Source organism: Saccoglossus kowalevskii, chromosome 15 (genome assembly GCF_978046115.1).
Source record: "Saccoglossus kowalevskii chromosome 15, keSacKowa6.1, whole genome shotgun sequence".
Taxonomy (NCBI): Eukaryota; Metazoa; Hemichordata; class Enteropneusta; family Harrimaniidae; genus Saccoglossus; species Saccoglossus kowalevskii.
Window position 1 is genome coordinate 29471334 of NC_140655.1, and position 23809 is coordinate 29495142.

At 34.9% G+C, this 23809-nt stretch overlaps 1 protein-coding gene across 1 annotated transcript; it reads right to left on the reverse strand.

Moving 5' to 3' along the window:
- Positions 1 to 23798, reverse strand: LOC100377783 (ubiquitin carboxyl-terminal hydrolase 5-like). The gene is made up of 21 exons (XM_006817942.2): positions 23686 to 23798; positions 22644 to 22769; positions 21752 to 21812; positions 18729 to 18850; positions 18171 to 18265; positions 17438 to 17673; positions 15881 to 15975; positions 14972 to 15111; positions 11756 to 11812; positions 11475 to 11546; positions 10442 to 10520; positions 9687 to 9809; positions 8896 to 9049; positions 7236 to 7416; positions 5568 to 5656; positions 4877 to 4984; positions 4264 to 4407; positions 3178 to 3308; positions 1692 to 1803; positions 739 to 823; positions 1 to 628 (listed from the first exon to the last, which is right to left on the reverse strand). The coding sequence occupies exons 1-21, from the start codon at positions 23788 to 23790 to the stop codon at positions 541 to 543; spliced, it is 2403 nt and encodes an 800-aa protein (XP_006818005.1). The 5' UTR covers positions 23791 to 23798; the 3' UTR covers positions 1 to 540.
- Positions 23799 to 23809: the final 11 nt, after the last annotated feature.

Below are 23809 nucleotides of genomic sequence, written 5' to 3' on the forward strand. Positions count from 1 at the left end.
GAAAGTATACAATATAATGTTTAATATTCTGATGAAATTTTTCGAAAAATGTTTTTTTTCCTCCTTTTTCCCCTCTCAATACCTTAACCTCAAGTATTTTTTACCGAGTTTTACTTCTCATAGAGCAACTACAGTAATATAAGACACAAATTATGTTATGTGCCATCCAAATTTACGCTTGCCTCAGCATTATTTTAGTCGGGGAAATATGTTCTCTCATACAAGTGCAGTTTATGTTGGGCCATATGAAGTGTGTGTTTTGTATCTGTGGAAGATCTGTTTCAAATAAAGCTGGACTAGTTGCTCTCAATTGATTTGTATTACGATCACTACATATTAACTAATATATAATAATTTTTAATTGAATCCAATCAGTGGTTTAAGAATGATCCACACATAGCAACCAAGACTCTTCTTCTATTTGGATGTAACATAAATTCAAATGTTACAGAATGAGATTGTCCAATATTTCAGCATCTCGAGTACATCTATATCATTGCAACTTTACATATAAAAGTGAACAAACAGCAGATTATGTGTTCAGACCCTTTGATAGAAGTAAAGGTATCCCAAGTTCTTTGGTGGGTTCTCAGACACGGCCACTTTTCTGTCATTATATATTACCCACCTGAAAAACAAACAACAAACAAGTGAGTGAACATTATGAATGGATGAATAGTTGTGATAGTGTTCAAGTGTAGTTTTTAATCAGAAAAAAGCAGAATTGTGTTTACATACCTTCCTTCTTTCAATATATGGCATACGTAATGTCCACATGCTGTTGATGTACCCATGTGGCTGATAAATGCAACCAGTTTGTATTCTGAAAATAAAGAGATAATTATACTGTGGTCAGTGTACCATAAAATCAAAAGCTTAGAAAGAACCCCTGTGTGCTGAAAGTATTAGAGGCATGAAAACAAGCCATGCATGGCACAGTCCCTGTTAGTTATTAAATCTAAGTTATATAATTATGTTTATAGTAATATAGTACAAGTACTTAAAACAAAATGGCTGCCAGTCGGCCATTTTTATCCCATCTGAAAAACAAGATGACATGCATTGGAACCCATGTCTGATGTATGAACCAAGTTTGGACAAAATCCATCCATAAACAACTGTGGATTATCTAAAAGCACCCATGTACCTAGTTTTATTAAAGTTTGATCAGCGGTACTCAAGATATCTGTGGAGCATCTATAAATTGATTAATTTATGCAAATTAGGTAATAAATAAGCACAAAAGAAACAAGTGTAAATACTTAAATTTAATATGCATATTAGGCTATTATTAAGCACAGAATTTCAGCCAAAAACTAATCAGGTCTGAGTACTATCCTAGAATATCTATGTATTAAGTTTCATTGACATCTGTTTAATAGTATATGAGAAACGTATATATAGTATATGAAAATGCTTAAAATTGTGATATGCCAAATTTCAATTAAAATCTAATCACGTCTGCGCATAATTCCAGAGCATCTATGTACCAAGTTCCATTGAAATCTGATAATTGGTTCATGAAATATCAGTGGAACACACACACACACACATACCCTCAGGGGAGTCGAACAGTTGCTGCAATGTAATTGCAATGTTTTATTGGGTAATAAAACTGACAATTACCTTGTATTCATCTACATCAATTAAATCACATTAACAGCAGAGGAATACCAAGTAATTATACTTACTCCCATTTCCATCTCGATATTGAGGACCTGGTGCTTCGGTTTCCATGGCAACTGATTCCAGTTCATCGGCATGGCTGAATATCCAATCAACAGCTCGTTCTACGTTATTGTTCTAAAAAGATGATAGAATAATTTTAACTTTCCAGTCAGAATACTGCAGTGCCATTCACTAAGTTTACCATTTGTCATATGATTATATTAATGCAAATACAAGTATTGGAAATGACACAGTTCTCATTGCTACTGTTTCAATGTGATCTCTTATGAGCTAAACACCTGACATGTCAGAGAATATATTGCATGTGAAAGGGAACAATTTCATGCAATTGCAGAAGAAAGCAATTACCTAATGAAATGTGTCATTTGAAGTTGGTGTGGTTAGAATGATGGTAGGCAATATCAGCAGAATGATGTAACAGATCTTGCTGGTGGTGTGACAGCCATTACAAAACATAATCCATTCATGTCTTCCATTATGACTGATACTTGACAGACATGTAAAAAATGAATGTACTTATGGATGAAATGATGTGAGATTTATGTGTATAGTTTGAAAGTGATCAGTCAAGGTATGTCAGAGATATGATCCTTAAACAGCATCCTCAAACAACAAAATGGCCACCAGTCAGCCATTTTGAATACAGTATGGATTCCAGAAATACTTGATTTTTGATGATTTTTTAGCACAAAAAACAACCACCTGTCAGTCATTTTGAGTCTGATCCAGAAAACAAAATATGTGCATTAAGGTCCCATAATGTCCAATGCATGTACCAAGTTTGAACAAAATCCATCTGTAAATATCTAAGATCCGGTTCTGGAATGTCAGAAATGCTTGATTTTGATGATTTTTCAGCACAAAAATGGCCGTCACTCGGTCATCTGGAATCAGACCGTGAAACAAATTGATGTGCATATGTATAATATTAGGTAAGATGTATGTGTGAAGTTTGAATGTAATCTGTTAGGCATGTCTAAGATATAGGTCCGACCACACACATGCACGGATGGATGGATGTAGGAACACACAATCCATAAGTCCCTGTTTTCGAACTTTGGCGAACGAGAACTAATAATGCCGTTGTGCACTCATATTTAAATATATATGTATGTTTTGCTGTTAATAAAACAAATTATGGACAATGTAGTCATAGCAGACGGCAAGCTAGTGATGATAAATGTGCAACAATTGTAATCAGAAATTCTGATGTTGGTTGGGAAAAATGTTAATATATGATGTCACAGGGTGATGGTCTCTATACTCTAGTCTCTCTGCTAAACAAAATTGTTCCACCTACAAACAGATTTGAATCTGTATGACATTTGTACTGTGAATGACAGCCAATCACAAACTCCCAGTACATACTGTTGAGTTGAGAGCCAATCACAAACTCCCAGTACATACCGTTGAGTTGAGAGCCAATCACAATCTCCCAGTACATACCATTGAGTTGTTGAGAGCCAATCACAAACTCCCAGTACATACCGTTGAATTGAGAGCCTTAATGGCTTGATCTCTAGTGAATCCCATTCCAGTAATCATCATGACACCTTCTTCGTTTACCGCCGGCTGGCTCGACTTTTTAGCTCCTCCTATCTGAAGGGGTACAGCAAAATCTACAAATAAGTGAGACAAAGAGCTGAAAGGATCAGATAAACGCAGCTTAACCATTACAAGAACACATCCACTCTCCAAATTAATGTTATTCTAACTATGTTGCATAGCCCAGTGACAACAAGTAGAAGGTTCTCAAACAGCATGTATGGTTAGTCATGTGTTTTAGTATCCAAACTATCCATTATCTGAAATTATATTAAACTTGTTCAGAATTTAGATATTTGAGGCTTGACTTGACACCTGCCATGTGTTCAAACATCCACTACATGGCAGCTTCTGAGCCCTGGTTATTTGTATGATAACACCTTTCTTACCTGCATCTGCCATGTGTTCAAACACCCACTGCATGGCAGCTTCTGAGCCCTGGTTATTTGTATGATAACACTTTTCTTACCTGCATCTGCCATGTGTTCAAACACCCACTGCATGGCAGCTTCTGAGCCCTGGTTATTTGTATGATAACACTTTTCTTACCTGCATCTGCCATGTGTTCAAACACCCACTGCATGGCAGCTTCTGAGCCTTGGTTATTTGTATGATAACACTTTTCTTACCTGCATCTGCCATGTGTTCAAACACCCACTGCATGGCAGCTTCTGAGCTCTGGTTATTTGTATGATCACACCTTTCTTACCTGCATCTGCCATGTGTTCAAACACCCACTGCATGGCAGCTTCTGAGCCCTGGTTATTTGTATGATAACACCTTTCTTACCTGCATCTGCCATGTGTTCAAACACCCACTGCATGGCAGCTTCTGAGCCCTGGTTATTTGTATGATAACACCTTTCTTACCTGCATCTGCCATGTGTTAAAACACCCACTGCATGGCAGCTTCTGAGCCCTGGTTATTTGTATGATAACACCTTTCTTACCTGCATCTGCCATGTGTTCAAACACCCACTGCATGGCAGCTTCTGAGGCTTGGTTATTTGTATGATAACACCTTTCTTACCTGCATCTGCCATGTGTTCAAACACCCACTGCATGGCAGCTTCGGAACCCTGGTTATTTGTATGATACACAGCTTTCCTGCAACCTTCTCTGTTGAATCCCATATCAACAAGTTGATTGACCACACCCTCATCAATCTCTGGCTCTGCAATGAAACAAGATGGTCAGTAACATATATAAACACAGTGCGCTTAGCATAACTTGTGAATTGTTTATTGACGTTCCCATCTTTGCTTTTATCCTGTAGTCCCTGGTTTATGGTCACTAGCGTCCACACCTTCTACATGTCCAACTTTAGTCAGCCAATCCACAAAGTCGATAGTTGAAATAGGATTATCTTGTCAATGCAATATTTTTACTATTTCAAAATCAATAATTTTCAATAAACACTTTATATTAAATATCACAGAACACATTGACACCAATAGATATAATATCAGAATTGTAATATGTTACTGGTATTGTGATATTATATCTCAGAATTGTAATACTTTACTGGTATTGTGATATAATATCAGAATTGTAATATGTTACTGGTATTGTGATATAATATCAGAATTGTAATACGTTACTGGTATTGTGATTATGATTAACAGTATTTTGTAATTACACACCCAGTTGTGGTGGCCCGTCACCTTCAGGAAGTTCTTTTTCATTTGATTGAAGTCCTTTACCACGTAATAAACTCAAATCTAACTCATCCGTGACATCTACACTAATATCTGAAATAAAGATTTTAATGAATGGTAAAAATATTTTCATTTGTTAATCACACATGTTAATAAAAAATTTATATATAATTATTTATATATAATCCCAAGATATTTCCTCTCAGGTTGATGTCATTAACAAAGTTTTGTATCAATCTGGGCTGTGAGTACCAACTGAAGTCAACCCCTGAATATGAATATACATGTATCTATTTTGAAGAAAATGAGTTGTATTTCAGGTGAAAGTCTTTCATGTGCTCGGTGATGATTCTTCTCATTCCTGACATTTCCTTTTATCAGTAATGTCAATTAATTTTAATTCACCGAGTGACTTGCATTATGAACTATTTTAACCAGAATCCATAGAAATGTCGAACTATGTGATATGCATTTTCTATCGATCCCGTATTGCGTCACACTGTGGAGATGCACATTATTCCAGTTGCATACTTATTCAAAGAATGAAATACATATATAAAATCCTTTTAGGGTTACTCTCTGAAATTTTTTATTTTATTATATCCAACTATGTTTTTATGTGAGTCAGAACCCCCCAGATAATAGATTCATTTAAAAGCAAGTCAGGACAAACTACCTAATTTCTTTGGAGTCCAATCTTCACTGAGTGTAAACTTTTTCAGTTGAATAACAAGACAATCTGGAAAAGTAGCCAGTTTTGTAATTCTGAAAAAGAATAATAAGTAAAATATATCACAACTGTGAATATTGAATTGAATTGAATTTTTTATTCAATTAATTTACAGGTAATATTGATAAAAGAATTCAATACAAACAACACTGAAATACATAGTGAATAGGAGGCTGGAAAATAGTGTTAAACACTAGTCGAGTCCACCCCCTTTTCTAGGTGAAAAACAAAGTACAATAATAAGTGGACACTAAAACAATTTACATACAACTCAATTATGCATACTGTAAAAATCTTTTCATTTCTTTTTTGAATGAATTTCTTGAGCTTATGGAACGAATTTTTTCTGGAAGTTTATTCCAGAGTTTGGCCCCAGCATATTGATTGAATGCTGTCCAGAATTAGTATGGTATTTTTTTAATATATTCTGATGTCTTCAATAATCACATGGATGATTGGTGTATCTTATCATTAATGCAAATATATTCTAACACAACAAATTGACATCTGTACAATAAACTCATAACCTGTATAGTTACTGTGAACATCTTAATTTTCACAGCCAAATTTGATTACAATTTCAGCATTATACAGTATCTATGAAGACAAAATTTCACTAAAGTCACCGAGACTCCATGTTGTGGAACCCCCAGAGGAATTTTCATGAGAGACGAGGACACAAATTGTTCAGATATTCTTAACACATTGCCTGATTTTTTTCCCCATTCACGGAGTCTTTCAGCAGGTGATGTGTTGAAAGGTTTTGGGAAGGTGATTATCAGTGAAAGTCCTGAAAAGACCAATTTGAAATACATGTACTAGAATTTGGAAATTGCATTACATCACAGTGAGCTATCATGTTTAAATCAGAGCATTTTAAAGACATGGCTTCAGAACTGCATTCATTAAAAACTAAATGCCCATCAGTTGGCTATTTTGAGTTTGATCTGAAAAACAAAATGATGTGCATCAAGTTCCCATAATGTTCAATTTACATACTAAGTTTGAATGAAATATGCCCATGCATGAAGAACTACAGAAATGCTTGATTTACACATTTCCTGCCATGTTTGTTATCATTTCAGTTATCAGAAGATGATGTGATAAAATGACAAGTATTCAACTGTCAGGAATCAGATTAAATGTGCACATTTGTGATGCAAATACACAACGTTTGAACATAATCAGTCAAGGCATATCAGAGATATAGCATCAGAATAGCCTTCAGTAAAACAAAATGGCCACCAGTCGGCCCTGCAGAATTACTGAGAAAATGGTGCACCTTGACGAGGAGTATTCCATTTATTTTTTATTTACCAAATAATTAATTAATGTATGTATTAATTATTTGTTGTGTACGAACAGCATTTTTGAGTGTGTGGATTTGATTCAGCAAGAGATATTGTAAACTATGTTGAAAAAGCGGCATGCAATTTTAGCGAATTGTGGTAAAATGTCGCAATAGCGAAATGTTGAATTAGCGAATCAGTTCCCTCACTAAATTCGTGAAAAAGACATGCTCGCAAAAAAGACATGTTTTACAGTAGTGTATGAATCACATGTACACAATTGTTACAGGCAAAGGTATGTGCTTGTAGAACAAATGGTACTTACTTGGAGGCAATAGACTTTGCTTGCAAAGCCGAACTATAAAAGTCATCAACAATTTCGGGAGCACTGAAAGCATCAAGACAAGCTGATAATGGAATTCGGGGCCGTACTATTTCGTCATTTTTCAACACCATTTTCTTTTCTTCATATTCTTTCTTTTTCACTTGAAATGCTGCTACCTCATCTATCAAAGACCACCAGAACAATCAGAAAACTTATAATATACAATTTGTTTCAATACCGGTATTTCAAATTAGTCTGAAAAAAAAAATCCAACTAGATGCTCTTTTCAGCTCAGATAAATAAAACACATATAGGCTGTATAATATTAATTAATATTATACATCTGTCAATGTGATGCCATAAGTTACAGCGTGTCGTAATTTTGCAGTATTTTACAGGGTATTTTCATCCTACCATATTAGGAAATGCGAATGATAATGCGCCTAAGCATATTAAAAACAAACATGGCTGCCACCAGGGTTTGACCAGATTCCACACAAAGCAGTTTGCTGATTCTGTTCTAAAGTTTTTGGATTTCGGCATTCTCATGATGTATCCTTGGAAGGAAATGATGTATAATAATAAGGTTATTACAAGGATACTTCACAGTATGCACTCAGACAGTACACCATCGCATAGGACATCGGTCGATAATCCTGTTGGACTGTCTTCGTGCATACTTTGAGGTATCTTCATAATAACCTCATAGTATGTACTACCAATTTTCACAGTACTGATTAGGCTCACTTCCAAGTGGATGCAATTTGATTTCTTTCTCAGTCACTCTGGATTTACAAATATTGTTGTCACTGAAGAAAATCTAAAAGTCACATTCACCCACAAAGCGTCTAAAACATAAATCAGACAAATATGAAAATAAGTCTTGATTTCAGTTTTAATATAATATAATTATGTATTTTTTTTTTCCAAATCATGTTTACACACAAACCCTAACATAACTGTAAATGTTCATTGCTTTTCTAGTAGCACATACACTAACATAAATTGCAGATGAGTGTTCATGGTCAACATAATATAAATAATAGCAATTTTTAGTTTAAGCAAATATGGTACATGGTATTAGAAATTTAGTTTTATGTGTAGCTGGAATTGGCAATGCTAGCAGGTACATGTAGTCATCGTGATTTTTTAAAATTGTTTGACTGAACACACTGTATTCGTCATCCCAGTTTTCATAGCACACTTGACATGACTGAACACACTGTATTCGTCATCCCAGTTTTCATAGCACACTTGACATGACTGAACACACTGTATTCGTCATCCCAGTTTTCATAGCACACTTGACATGACTGAACACACTGTATTCGTCATCCCAGTTTTCATAGCACACTTGACATGACTGAACACACTGTATTCGTCATCCCAGTTTTCATAGCACACTTGACATGACTGAACACACTGTATTCGTCATCCCAGTTTTCATAGCACACTTGACATGACTGAACACACTGTATTCGTCATCCCAGTTTTCATAGCACACTTGACATGACTGAACACACTGTATTCGCCATCCCAGTTTTCATAGCACACTTGACATGACTGAACACACTGTATTCGTCATCCCAGTTTTCATAGCACACTTGACATGACTGAACACACTTGTGTTTGTCACTATACGTTATCTTTAAAACTGTACCTTTATTTGTAGCTGCTTCCATTGGAATTGGCAATGCTAGCAGGTAGTCATCGCGTTTTTTATAACGTACTTGACCTGACTGAACACACTGTATTCGTTCCTCCACCTGGTATTTAAAACAGTCACATGGGTTCTGAGCTCCCCTGCTGTTCCTCTGGTTCAAATAAAGTATGCATTGTGATTATTCTACATGTAATTCAGCTAATCATTATGTTACACAACAAAATAGGTAGACTGTTGACAGTTCTCGGGCGTAATAAAGAGTCACTTATTTTCAAGCGCCGTAGATGTTTTAACGAAATGCCAAAGACATTTCAAGCGAGAGCTGTAAGACCCGGAAGACTGTTATAGCATGTAACACCAACATGCGGCATTACGTTGAAATTGCCCGGTGACGTTGCTGCTTGTATTGTTGTCCTTACAGCAATAACTTTTATTATCAAATGAGTACATTGTAGCTGCGGTTTCCTACTGTTTGAGTTGAGGTATATTTTGCAATATTCAATTCACACCAGATGATATCTGGTTATTTTTTGACCCAGTTTACAGCATACAGGGTGCAACTCCAAATTCACAAAAGACATTTTGCTGCAAGCTTGTTGGTGTTGATCACTTTGTAGCAACAGGTGACCATTAGCAATAATCAGACAATAGTCATTTTTGGCAAAGAACCACTGTTAAAAGTGAAGTAAAGAGAATGACATCGTGTTTACTCTAAAATGTTATTACGATGGTTTTTTGTGTGAAAGAAAACAAAAGTTGATTATAAGCCAGTCAATTTTTCTACTTACTTCTATTAGACTGATGAGATGAAGGAAGAATTCTTGTGCGTCTTGTTGCCTGTTTGTAGCAAATTCCGGATGTCCCCTGCCAACAAGCGATTTAAACATACGGGGAGTAATCCCTTCTTGTAACTGCAAAAGCATATTTGAAATAAGTGGTACAAAAAGAATAAAAGAAATTACAGTATAGTTGCTAGTATATTTATTCTTATGTTGTTCTATTTGCTGCGACTAGTTTTAGAAGATTTTCCTAACTTCATAATTTTAGCAAGGTTCAGAAATTTGGTATGTAGTGTATGTAGTTATTTTGTGCCAAAAATAGGACAGGAATGAGTTACTTGAAAACTAAACATGGAAGAATGGTATGTAAAATAGAAAAATAACATTTGTTCACATTATTGAACCAGCAGTTTTTTTATTTACCACATTTTTTAAGAGAATCAAGTGAATCTCAAAAAAATTAGTTGGTTAGATATGTCGGTAGAGACAAAATAACAGACACCAAATTTAACGCATGCCTTGCAGAGAAAATAATAAGTCTGAAAAACATTACAACATTTGTTGTAACTTTTAAATTTACAAAAATTTGACCAATATGGTATTAAAGGACGACCATCAAAGAAATGTGTGTTTGATACAGGCCAACACAATGCATGCATGTATAAACAACACAATTGTTTATTTGAACATGGCAGTCATCAAACCACCTGCCCTTCAACAACAGTGGTAAAGGTGTCTTACCGGTAGTATGATAATAAAAATACCTTATCTACATCAGCATCTCCGTCTGAAGATGGTTTCTTTGAATAAACACCTGACAACAAACCAGCACCCAATTTGGCACTGAAATATATGACAAAAACATTTAAATGCAATCATTTCAATTGTAAATCGACTTATACAAATTACATGCATAATACATAGACACTGATTGAGTTCTCTCCACATCCTAATACAATGTTAAAATGTTAGAATATCAGGAAAATAAGCTGTATTAATAGTTATCAATTTCCCAGGAAAACACCACATCATGTATTAAAACGAGCATTTTAAGCACTATGTTAATTATGACTACCGGTATTATCTAATGTAATAACAAATTTACCAATACTTGAGCAAAAAATTGATACACATCTTGATCAATGTCTTGTTTATCAGTTTTCAAAAGTGCAAAAGAAACACTTATGGTGTTATGTCTGAACATGCCCATTTCAAATCAGTCCTTGTTTGTCTCCACAATAATATGTTTATAGGTTGAAACTGAAAATGTTTGGTGGACAGTGAGAGATGGGGAATTGCTTATCATGTATACAAAAATTAGGACAGCATGTGAATATGGAGAGTTATTGGTAAATAGATAGAGTGGACATTTACGTCATGAAATGTCTTCCCCTCAAAATGAATAGTTACTGCTGTGGTAGAAAGTATAAAAGGAAAGGGCCTCTCAGTGCTGCTATATTGAGCATGGAGTTGACAAATTCACAAATATTAATATTTACTGATGTTGAGGTCAATATTGAGTTGCAATGGATAGGAAATTAATGCCTGAATCGCAGTCCGGGTCAATAATTCTTCTGAGGGTCATTAAAACTGAATATTGACTGATAATGAGGAAACTATCATAATGCCTTATTATAATACTGAATGTTGGAGTCTGTTGTAGACACTACATTTTGTAAACATCTACGCATGCTAAACTGGGTCAATAATATGTTACTGTCATGTGACCATATTCTAACCAATCAGTGATCTTGAGGTATAATACATGAGGTATAATACATGACGTCACTCACTTACATTTGTGTGTTGAAATCACGACTTGGATCATCCGGAGTCTGATTGAAGATAAGTTCACAACCATTCGCATACCTGGAATGCAACAAATTAAAAAGGTTGATATGGTTCTGAATTTTGTCATCTGGTGTCAGCCGATAAATAAGTGACCTATATATAAAATCAGTTTGGAATACAATACAGTTTCTTCAAACAAGTTTTGAATTCCTTCTCACATAATAAAATTGAGGGTAAATTATGTGAATTGAAAGACAAACACAGATAGAAAGAGAATAATGACAAACCTGTTAATGAAATCGGGAGTGGAAAACAGCACCTGTATCACCGAGTTCAAATAACAGCTACAACAAAACACAATGTATGAATGAGAATGCATATACATGTACCGGGTAAACAAGAGACATGTGGGTGTTTATATAAACGATATACATATATGTGAATTGTATCAAACACAGCAAGGTTACTAACATTTTAATAGTAAAGCGGATAGCATTCACCAATTATTTCGCAATGAGGCTCTACTTAAGGTATACATGCAGGTTCGTGGACACTTGGAGTGAATCATGCGTATGTGATTAAAAGTCCTGAAAGTCTGTTTATGTTCTTTGATTGACAAGTCACTGTTGATGATATATGCAAATGAGTTGCTAGCCTCAGTATGGTGCGGTGGTGTGACTTCCTGTCCTGGCTCCCTGTTTACTTACCTAATCAACAAGTAATTTAGAACTGAAGATATCATTAGAAAATGAACAGTATGTATAGTAGCAAAGCAATCAGACGAGTGGTTTTTAACAAGAAGTCAAAAATATCACTTTTTACCAAAAATGACAAAAAATATTCATCAAAATCAGAGAGTTAAAGATATTATCACGAAATGAACAAATCTGAGAGAGGTCCACATGTACCGGATTCTGCCGTAAATTCGCCCATCCGAAAAATCGCCCTGGGCGGTTTCACGGCTGGTGGGGCCCTTATTTGGGGTTCAAATTTTCAAAAAATTATCATCAAATATTTTTAGGGGGCTTATACTTTCATTGAAAAATCCACCTACGCCGATTTTCAACACCGGCAGTTGGACCACCCAAAAGAAACTACATGTATTGTAGAAGCTATTAAATCTAAAATTGTATACATTTTTTTCTAGCTGGATTAATAAGTAGACCGCGCATCTTTCTCCAATAAAATCACATTAACGAACATCATGCGCCAAATACAATTATTTTGTTTCATTTTATTAGTACCGAAAGTATATTCTAAAAATTAATATTCGCCATGTATTGACCTGACAGGTCAAATGGATAATTAACCAATGAAAATGATGGACGATACCAACGTGTTCAAAATACCATAGCTCATTTAAATATGTTAATGTTATTGAACCCAGCATACATCGGTGTATGGTAGATTTGGGCATTCAGTTGATAATAAATTTTAACCTATACTATTATCGTTTTGTAAAAATTTAAATACAGTGCATAATATGGAGATTCCGCCATTACTTTTTTCACCATGTATCTTTCTTTATTATTTATGTACAGCCTTGCTGAATCTTGCTAAGCATTCTAACAAAAGAATGTTTGTACCAGCTTTCCATATTTTAAAATCGTTTTTGGAGTATGTTCCACTACTCACAATGCTCGAAATTTTAACAGTCTATAGCCAAGACTGTGTGGGTAATAAAAAGCAAAAAAAAAAATGTCACTCCCAAGTGTCCATGAACCTGCATGTACATGTATACCTTAAGGGATAACTGTTGGCAGAACTGTGCATATACCTATTTTACAGTACTATCTTTTGTTGTGTAAACTATACAAAGTTCAAAACATAAATATTGATCACAGCCGAGGTTCATGGTCATACATGTAATACTACTACTTTATCATCACAAAAAATCATTTAACACTGACTAATCACATTGCATAATTTTGACAACTGTTTGAAATAACTACTGTAGCTTCCCTTTTACTGATTTCAGTGTTCTCCCCAGCATTCAATTTGTGTGCGGGGCCGCCACGCTGCTTTTCCTGCCCGCCACGGTGATTAGTAAGACCGCCACAGTGCTTTTTTCATTGTTCATCCCGTAAACTGTTTTACGAAATATAAAAAGAAATACGTAGCTATCAGGGATCTTGCCACGCTTCCGACCAGGACTATTGTCCGACGTACCGACCGACACGCATCCTGCCAGTCGTGGATTATAATTTGTAAACAATAGACGTAGTCGCACGATGTGGTAGTGGCTTATAAACAATACAAGTTAATTTTGTAAAATTAGCACCTCTTTGTTCGTAAGTAAATACTTTAACGATCGACGCAGTCTTTAGATTGAAAGCTAACATTTTTTCAAAATCAATTCCACCCCGATATAACATGGGCAAAGCGGAGTTCACGATCTGTTTACGCTACTCAAGAAAAAAACGTGTTTATTGCGTGATTGGGTAAAATACATTTGAACTTTTATCATCGTGAATCATGTAAAAACTCTTCTTTCAAGACTTCTTTTACCTTTTAAAAATTGCTTATCACCTATTTCGAAAACCATCATGCAGTTTTCATCTGAAATCCATACCAACACATCGTGCTACGACATCGCTTTACTTCCGCAATGTAATTTTTATGATCACTACCATTCGGAAAAATTCGGGTTCTGCCAGCATTACCATGTGGTATTCTGATTGGTTAATGGCGTTTTTGACCCATCGGGTCAAAGGACACATGCCGGTCAACTAATACGTCACAATTATCATGGCGGTCTTTGTTTTTCACCGAAGCGATCAGTGATCAAAAATAATCGCTCAAATTTTACGTTTATTTCATATAAAAAAATAAGTAACATTTTTTCATGGCATGACTGAGTATGAGGAATTATTGATATAACCAGTGTATAACATCGCGAAGTAAGTTAAGTCACGTCGTAACTTTGATGATCGTTTGGAAGTTTTATTTGTTCGTTCATTACTGTAAATGTAAACGTTGTAGAAGCTGATGGTACGAATAATGAACAATTTTTTGAAGGAGAATGTTTTTGAAGTAAATAAGATCATGGAAGTCGAGAACATATTCCTGGCTGAAACGTTTCAAATGCGTTTCATTTAGCCTTTTACAATTTATTTGTTTGTTTGTTTTTAATAGTCTGCAGCATTTCCATTTCGATTTGACAATTTTTCATTTTTAAATTCAAACTCTTCTAAATTGTGAAACGTAATAATTTGACTCCAATAGAAAAAAATATTTGCACTGTGACTGAGCTCATTAATATCCCAAAAGAATAGTGTTTATAACACAGTATGAAACAAATAAATATGTGCCACATTGTTTTTGAAAATATATGTTGTTTGTTATGTGGATGTAAATATGCTTTGGTCAATCTCTATTATTATGTAAATGATATGCAAATGATATGCAAATTAGTCCGCCACAGTGGTTTAAATTCCTGGGGAGAACACTGTGATTTGTTGTCATTCTAAGCACAATTCAACACATAAATAATAAGGTTTTACCTGTTTCCAAGATTTTGCATTCCAGTGTAACCTGCTCCGAATAAAGGAACCAACTTTTTACCAGCTTCTTGTATTGTGTCCCACTCAGCTTTCAATTGCGAATTTAAATCAATTTCTAACTCTGTCATTGTTTTATCAGTCTACAATAAAACACATTGGCTGTACAATTATATTTTCTATTATCAATGTCAAATAATTATCACAACAAAATTGGAATATTATGAATTATTATACATCTGTCACCGTAATGCCAAAGGTTACAGTGTGCTGTAATTTTTCGGTATTTTACAGGGTATTTTCATCCTACCATATTAGGAAATGCGAATTCCAAATATGGAATGATTATGTGCGTAAGTGTCCTCTAATAATAAAAACAAACATGGCTGCCTTCAGGGTTTGACCGGACTCAACACAAAGAAGTTTGCTGATTCTGTTCTAAACATTTTGGATTTCGGCATTCCCTTGATGTATCCTTGGAAGGAAAAGATGTATAATAATAAGGTTATTACAAGAATACCTCTCAAAGTATGCACTCAGACAGTATGCCACGCATCGACCTCCAGCTATACTGTCTTCGTGCATACTTTGAGATATCCTCGTAATAACCTTATATTATTACATAACTTTCTGATCTGATCAAAAATAAATATGTACATTTATTGAGTATTTAGTAAGGTGCCTCAGGGCAGTAGTTAAGGAACTCAAGAATAGTGCAAATTACATGGGCGATATGTCAGTGTAATTTGATACAAACCATACATGTCGAAATATGTAATTCAAAAGGATTAACCAAGATAGTCAAAATACTGAAACTTGAAAACACCACAGACAAGAAGTTGTTAATATTAATATATGTATGAGGTATAAACTTTGTCCGAAAATGTCTGACTTATAAATCATTTAATTTACCTTTTCCATTGCAATCATATTGATACCAAAATGTGCCAAATGTTTAGCCAAGTGAGGGTCTTCTACCATATCTTCCTCATCATATGAATATATATCTAATAATTACAAAAGAAACAAGCCATTTATCGCAGTCCTCGTTAGTTATCAAATTTAAGATGTATAGTTTTGTTCATTGCAATATAGTTGGAACAAAAACATGTCAGAGATATGGATCCAGAAGCTGATACTTGATTATTACATTTTTTTAACATTAAAATGACTGACATTCAGTCATCTTGTATCTGATTGTCAATTGAGTACTTGTCCATATTGAAAGATTTTGCTCTGGAACAGCATCAATTAAAACAGAATGGCCACGGGTCAGCCATTTTGAATCGGGTCATCATACCAATACATCTGTATATCTGTGACATGATGTATAATGAATATATAAAATTTGAACATAATCAATTTCTCTTTTTGAAATATGTCATGCTGTTTAGTTTGCATTTCCTTAGAAACGATTCAAGCAAATCTTACAGTATCAAGAGCAGCGAAGCAAGTGTAGCACTCATTTGGCTTTAGCGTCATCAACAGCGAAACCAATGTTGTAATATTGTAGCAACCCGTACCTGGGAGAGTGGTTGAAAATACGTTGTTTTGGCTTTATAAAATATTTAGTAACAGCTTGCGAATCCATAATTGGGGCAAGCAATTTTGCAATGTCACGTCAATGACTTGATCTCTATCATGAAACACTAGTGGTGATGTCATTCTTAGCCAATCAGTAAAGCAGATGCTTAAAGGTCAAAGATGATAGAGAAGAGTTGTTTGCACATGACCCTATTTTACTTGTCTCTTTATTGTGATTAGACATGCCACAGACAGCGAAATCCGTGAAATAAACGTGCAAACAGTATGCGATGACATCGACCAACTTCAAGACAAAGCTGTAGGGACAGTGACGCCAACTTGGACTTTGCGGGTTTGACTTTGACAAAGATGGCAATGAACTTGTAAATAGAGATCTGAGAAGTTTTTTTCAAACAACTATGAACTTTCGTAATTTTTACTGTGTAAATTTGTGTAAATTATTGTTCGTGTATGACTGTTGATCCGATATTTATCAAAACTGGAAATAATTTTACGCAGTTTAACCCCTGACACGCGTATTGGGCGTGTTTGCGGCGGAAAATCCTAATTCAAATGATTACTCACTGTCGATTTTTATTATTTCTGGTTTATTTGTCACATTATAAGCAATAAATTATTTTTGTTATACTTCTAATGTTGCATACATTTTGTATTGTTCATTTATTTCAGTTGCATGTTTTCATTTGCCATTCTATTCCCTGCCGCAGTTTGATCTGCGTGTTGTCAATTTCCGCCAATTTTCTTTTTTTTGCAGGGGACGTCCGGGCAAAGGCTTTTTTGACAATTTTCCATGTTCAAGACTGTGGGCGCTTACCCGAACAACTACGATAAATCAGATTTTTTGAGATATTAGAAATGGGCTAATAATAATTGTAATTGTTTATATCCAGTTTTATTAATCCTTAAATGAACAATTCAACTTACCGGCACCCCTTGGAGTAATAGTTCCAAGTTTGACTGCTAGCGGATATTTGGTTACCTCATACTGATCTAACGCATGGTTATTACCACCGGTACCATCATAATAGCGACGTCCACATAAAACACTGCCATCTGTCAGATTCAACCACAAATTTTCCGTCTTGTCACACATTTCACACTTCCAACCTTTAGGAGGAACCTTCTTCCCATTATCAAGTTGTTGTAAGTTGTCTGCATACCTTAAATCAATAAGAAATTATTTATAGGCAAGATGTTGAAATTAATCACTAAGTTTACTGTCGGATGTAAATCACTGCTTGATGAACCATCAAGGCATATCTCACAGTACTCCATACAGTGAGTGCAGTTATTGACTGCCTCAAATCAACCATGTATATTTTTTGTCAATCAAAGGTAGGTGAAGGTAACTGTGTGAAGAAGAAATGCTATTTCATGCATCCATGAAATTCAAGCCCTTTTTACAAACCCCTTCCTTTGCTGTATGTGATATATTTTAATTATAATTCAGAGACACAGACACAAATATTGAGATGATGCCTACTATTTGAACTATCATTTTCATAATAATAGCTCCAGCTTAATTAAAGTCATAAACAGTAGTGATGTATTCAATCCTATCTCATGAGTTCCAAAACATCAAATTTGTATCAAATTTAAAAGATGCATGGTGATTATCATCATTTAAAATCGATTCATAAGGAGACAGTGGACTTACTTAGAAATGATTCTTGTCTCTCCATCCCATGCTTCGATCTCCTCATTTTTAGATGCTGATTGAGCTGATAAAATCCCAGCGATGCAACTCTGTACCTGTATGAAAGAAAAACTTGTACTATCAATCCAACTATATTTTCCTTTTATTAACTCACCTGGAATCTTTCCAAGAATTTGGAACAGCAGCGAAAGAGTAAATAAATCTTTATGGCATTTCAAAGAAAATTCAACAAATATTTTGAACTTTGTGAATAAACAAACACCAATTTTAAATTGTAATTTTAGGACCCTAATTTGTGTAATACTGTAATACATGTTGGAATAAGTACATGCAATTTTAGCAAATTTGACTCTATGTATAAATTGACATAATTTAGCTAAAATGCCAACAATCTAATTGTGGAAATATACTTTATTATTAATTAGTCACATCTTGACTTACCAAAGTTACAGATTACCTAAATTAGCTAAAAAATCATATTTTACAGTAGTTATACTGATATTGCTAGTAATGTCCAATAAAATTATACCAAAATAGGAGGGGGGGGGGGGCACTTACTTTTTCAGGCAGTGCTGCATTTGGTAATGGGATAGAGGCAAAATCTGGAAGAATAACAACAGAGTTCTGTTCTTCATATTCAAATTCTTCTTCATCTTCTACATCAAACCCACCTTCGACCCCTGATAAAATAAAATAATATTGAACTCTTTCAGTGCATTACTAACATCCAGGAAACACACTGATAGCTCTGGATCTACTGTGGGATGCAGTAACCACAACAAAGATGAATCCAATCCAATCCAATCCAATTGGTGCATATTCAGATATCTCAAACAATAGTCCCAAAAGTGTGATGCAGCATGGACTAAGAGGTCAAAAACGTTAGCCCATGCTAAAAAACATGCACAAACTATTAGTACAGGCCACAGTCCCTCAACACCCGGTTGGAAAACGCCTTTGTTCTAAGGTGTTAATCCCCCGATCGCCGGTAACAGCGTGCGTTATGCTTGTGGAGTTAAACGATGACGTCATATCATCTGTGGATCTTCCTAGATTTAAATTGCCTTCCGTTCTGCGCCTGTGAATCTTTGCCATTTTATACAGCTTATTTCAAAATTATTCCGAGTTGCGTGTGTATTTGTGTTCGTAAAAGCTTCCTGACAAGTCATGTGTAATTTAAAAGATATATTCATTTAATTGACATAAAAAAAATCAATATATTAATTTTAGACCATCACAGCCAGCACTGTTCTTTGCAGGGTGAAGTGTTATGGTGACGCTGTACAAAAAGTTTTCACCTTGTGAAAATGCGTTCCCATATCTAAACTGATCACAGTCATCATATTTTTGTAGTTTAATATTTAAATTGTTCCCCAATATATATCATTTTGTGTAGAAGCAGCATTAAAGGGTTCATTTCATTTGATTATTTTACCGTTAGTTTTGCCCCCCATGGATACTTGTATTCACCCATGAAGTATCGCTAGAAGAAAACGACTGTTCAAAGTTTTTCTTTTAATATTGATGACTAAAATTTTAAAGAACCGTTGATTTATATCTTAGAAATAACTGAATCCTTTTGGTGTGGTCGGATTCCGATATTCTCGTCAAAAAATCACTGTGAATTTAGAGCATACAAAATTTGTTCATGTTATATCAAGATGGCGATTCGAACGACCATAGTTGATGTTATAGTGAGAGTATCTGATCTTAACAAACCTCACAAACATACGCCCTATTAATATTAAGGTGGAAGTTCAAAAAAGTGTCCAATGCTGTTTTAATGGTCGTTCTGTTAATTTTTTATTTGTTTTTTTCCATCAATTTTCCATCATGTTTTAACACATAAACTACTTTCGATAGGCTTTTTGCGGTCCTGACAGAATGGATGGTTACGTCAAAGTCTCTGTTGCCATCGCCTTCTTTCATGCATTCAGCAGCAACGTACTCTGGTTCCTCTATTAATATATTGTTCCAATCGATATCACTGTTATTGAAATCGACAAAATCCTCATAGTTTTCCCCACATTTCCGTAAATAATGTACTGTCTCTCACGTTGTAGCAAAAATCAAAACAAAGTGTATACGCATGCGCAGATGTGAATCAAGAAGGCTCCTGTATGCTAATTTTATGTTAATAGCAAAGTAGACTTGCCTTCACATGGATTAACGAATAAACAATTTGATGAACGTAAACATGCATTGAGACAAAAGAAGTATTACGTTTCCCAACCGGGTGTTGAAGGACTGTGTATGGGCTAAGAAAGGTTAAGTACAGGTTAAATCTGATCTATTTTTAAGACCAAGTCTAAAACTACAGCACAGGCAGACAAAATTTGCATGAACACTTAGCCTGTGCTAACCGCTGTTTCCTCTCGCACATGAATGCAATAAGGGTCTAACATCCTAGCCCATACTTGGTATAGTCCGAACCCAACTACTGGGGTATTGTCTAGTTTCAGTAAAGTTGGTCAAAATTATGTGCATAACCAACTGTCATATTTGCTATAATAGAAGTGCATACACTTATGTAAATACCATGTTGAGTACGCCAAGACTTTTTGATCATTTTTTGTGTGTTTTATCTCTAAAATACAAAAAACCTTGGCCTTGTATGCACTTCTATTGGAGATGTTGATTTGCAAACAGTGTCTTGTTTATTTTTAATGAAATAAAATATCATGGTAGTGTGTAAATGGTGAAAACTGGTTACCGCCAAAGTCTGGTTACTGCAAAATAAACAAGGGACCTTTGTAGATGCCGGTCTGGGTTCAGTGCATGCAATGTTTGACAGGGTCATTAATAGCCACCAATCAGCGTTAAGGTCAAATTGGAGTTAGATTTGGCTTGATAGTTTATTAGAAACCATGCCAAACTGAAATTTTGCAAACTAGCATTTTCACATTTTACATGTATGTTGGGATTACAAGACTACATGTACTTGGATACTGGGCTTTACCAAGAGTATGTTGATGCGTACAATAGTCGCGCTGTTTGTGTGAACGTTTTGTGAGTGATCGAATCACAGACTGGCAACTAAATTTCTTGACAGGCAAGCATCTTCTGACCAGCTTGGCCAGTCTATGGTTATCGAATTTTTCCATCTTTGACCCATATAACAATGCAAAAGCATTCCTGATTTCTTGGTGATACAACAGTTGTGAAGCTTGTTTTTTGCTGGCATACAAGCGATCACATGCTCACTATTCATGGCCATCTTGAAAGAATGTAAACTTATATGTATGCATGCTCCACCCCATCAAATTTGTGATATCATCGAAATGCTCATTTATATTAATAGCAAGGGAGTTACAAGTCTCTTGTTTATTTCGCGGTAACCCTGCTTTCGCAATTTATACACTCCCATACTTTATTTTGTTGGGAAAAAAAAAAAAAAAAAAATTAACAAGAGACTGTATGCAAGTCTATTGGAGATGTTTTTCTAATAGAGTAAATACTAAAAGTTTGTCTTCTTCAACATGTTGAAATGTAGAGAAATAAAACAAACACACATCTACCATATTTGATTACACCACCAAATCAAAAATGTGAAAATTACACAATTGTACAAAAATGATTACCAATTGCAAGTCTTGTTGGCTTTTTCTTCGGTGGATCTTCTTTGGCTTCAGTTTTGGGTTTCTGCAAGCGTAACAAACATGAGGTATAAGCTACAATTTATGAAAAAAAATTTAAATGTCTTATTTCTGCATATCCATAAATAGAACAGATTTGCATGGTTTCTAATGTCCTAACAACATTTTCAAAAAATAAGATGGCTGCCAGTCGGCCAGTTTGAATCGAACCGCTAAACCACTGCATGTGCATATTTTCCCACATAAAGTACTAGGCACATGCAAAGAATGAACGGAATCGGTCCAAAGGATTCTGAAATATGACTCTGGACGGACGGACGGAGAACGAATTATAAGTCCCCGTTTTCGAACTTCGTTTCTGCTTTAATATACATTTTGTAGACTTGCTGACTGTTAAGATTCTGATAAAAATCTTGAAACATAAATGTAAATTATGTAAACAGTGGTGCCCTGAAGGCAGAACGCAAAATTACCTATTTTGCTGTCACAGCTATTTAGTTTTCACTCCTCATTTTACCCAATTAACATTTATTTTTCATTTTTTTTTTTTATCAGAATCACAATAGATTGCAAGAAAGTCAACTGTTAATACGACGAACACAAAATAGATTTTTGTTATTTTTTTTACAAGTGTAGAAAAAGACACCCTGGGCGTATGCCTGGACATGGGGGTGGGCGTTTGCCTGATCATGGTAGCTTACCCGGACAACTACGGTACATGTAATCTGGAGGAATGTAGGAAATGCTAATGGAGAACAAAAATATAACTACAGGTATATAATATGTATCGTACATGTATGACAGTAATATCTGTAGTATATGTGGAATCTAAGAAATCCCTACAGGAAAACCTACAAATAACTGGTTTAATACTTACGAGTTTTTTAATAGTTTTTAAATGTAAATAAATAGAATTTCCAGTTTTGTTGAAGTGACGCAATACATGGTCTTTACCAAAGCCAAGGAAGGTTTTCATGCATATGTACAAACCATTCTCAGATTCCTGCAATGAAATAATCATCGTACATGTATTCAGTTATATTTAGTAGTGTAGTGTTTTGGAACTTTTTTTCTCGACATGGTTTGTACAATCAACTGTTTTCATGCAGTATTTTGATCCACACACTACGGTAACAACTTGGGGTCTTTTATTAATTCATGCACACATTTCGTTTTAATCAAAATATTCTATTAATTTGTCGTATTCAGAAAAAATGAATTAATTAAATTTATACATTTTTAATTCACACTTAATTTCCTTTTAGTATTTTTTTTCTAATTCTAGCATTTGATCAAATTTGTGTTGTTTAATTAGTTATGTAATGCCACATTTGAATTGTAATTTATGCAGCTCCTGTTTATTTATTCAAATAGTGAGCTCCTGATTCAAAAGGGTGGCAACAAATAAATAAATTAAAATAAACTTGTGTTGTAAAATGTGACATCCCTTGTCAATTGCGTAATTTTGAATTTCTGATTCTTCACATATTTGTTTGGGGGGCAAGAGTACCTCGGAGGCTAGTTTATTAATGTTCATTTTGGGAATAATTTGGATGCCACAGCATTATTTTTTAGCTGATTTGCGTTAGATGTCACATTAAAAATAATAACAACAAGTAATCAGAGATAATAGGTAAATAAATTGTGCGCCTGCTTCTTACTAGAGAGCACGGGCGAAATCACGCTCTTGCTTTAATTAATATTATTTTGTGCAAGGAAAATATCCTGTATCGTTCCACCCCATATACGTCCATGTATTGACTTCAGCAACCAACCACCCGAAAAGATCGACAGTCAACTGTGATGGTATTACCCATGCCTGGGACATGGAGACTGGCTATTACAATACAAATGAGATCAGATATAAATCAAAATCTTCTAAAACTTTCTCTGAGATCGCATAATATGAAGAAACTCACCGGACTGTCAAACGAGAAACAACACTCATCTTTGAAGATTTTCTCTCCACCCTGGGGTACTTTTATTGAATCCTGGAAAGCATGCAACACTTCGACGGCCGCCATGTTGGATTCAAAAATCTCG

Coding starts and splice junctions, on each gene's coding strand:
- LOC100377783 (XM_006817942.2), bottom strand. CDS start 23,790: ATGGCGGCCGTCGAAGTGTTGCATGCTTTCCAGGATTCAATAAAAGTA. Junction 22,770..23,685: donor GTTTCTCGTTTGACAGTCCG/GTGAGTTTCTTC, acceptor ATTTCATTGCAG/GAATCTGAGAATGGTTTGTA. Junction 9,810..10,441: donor GAGATGCTGATGTAGATAAG/GTATTTTTATTA, acceptor ATGCTTTTGCAG/TTACAAGAAGGGATTACTCC.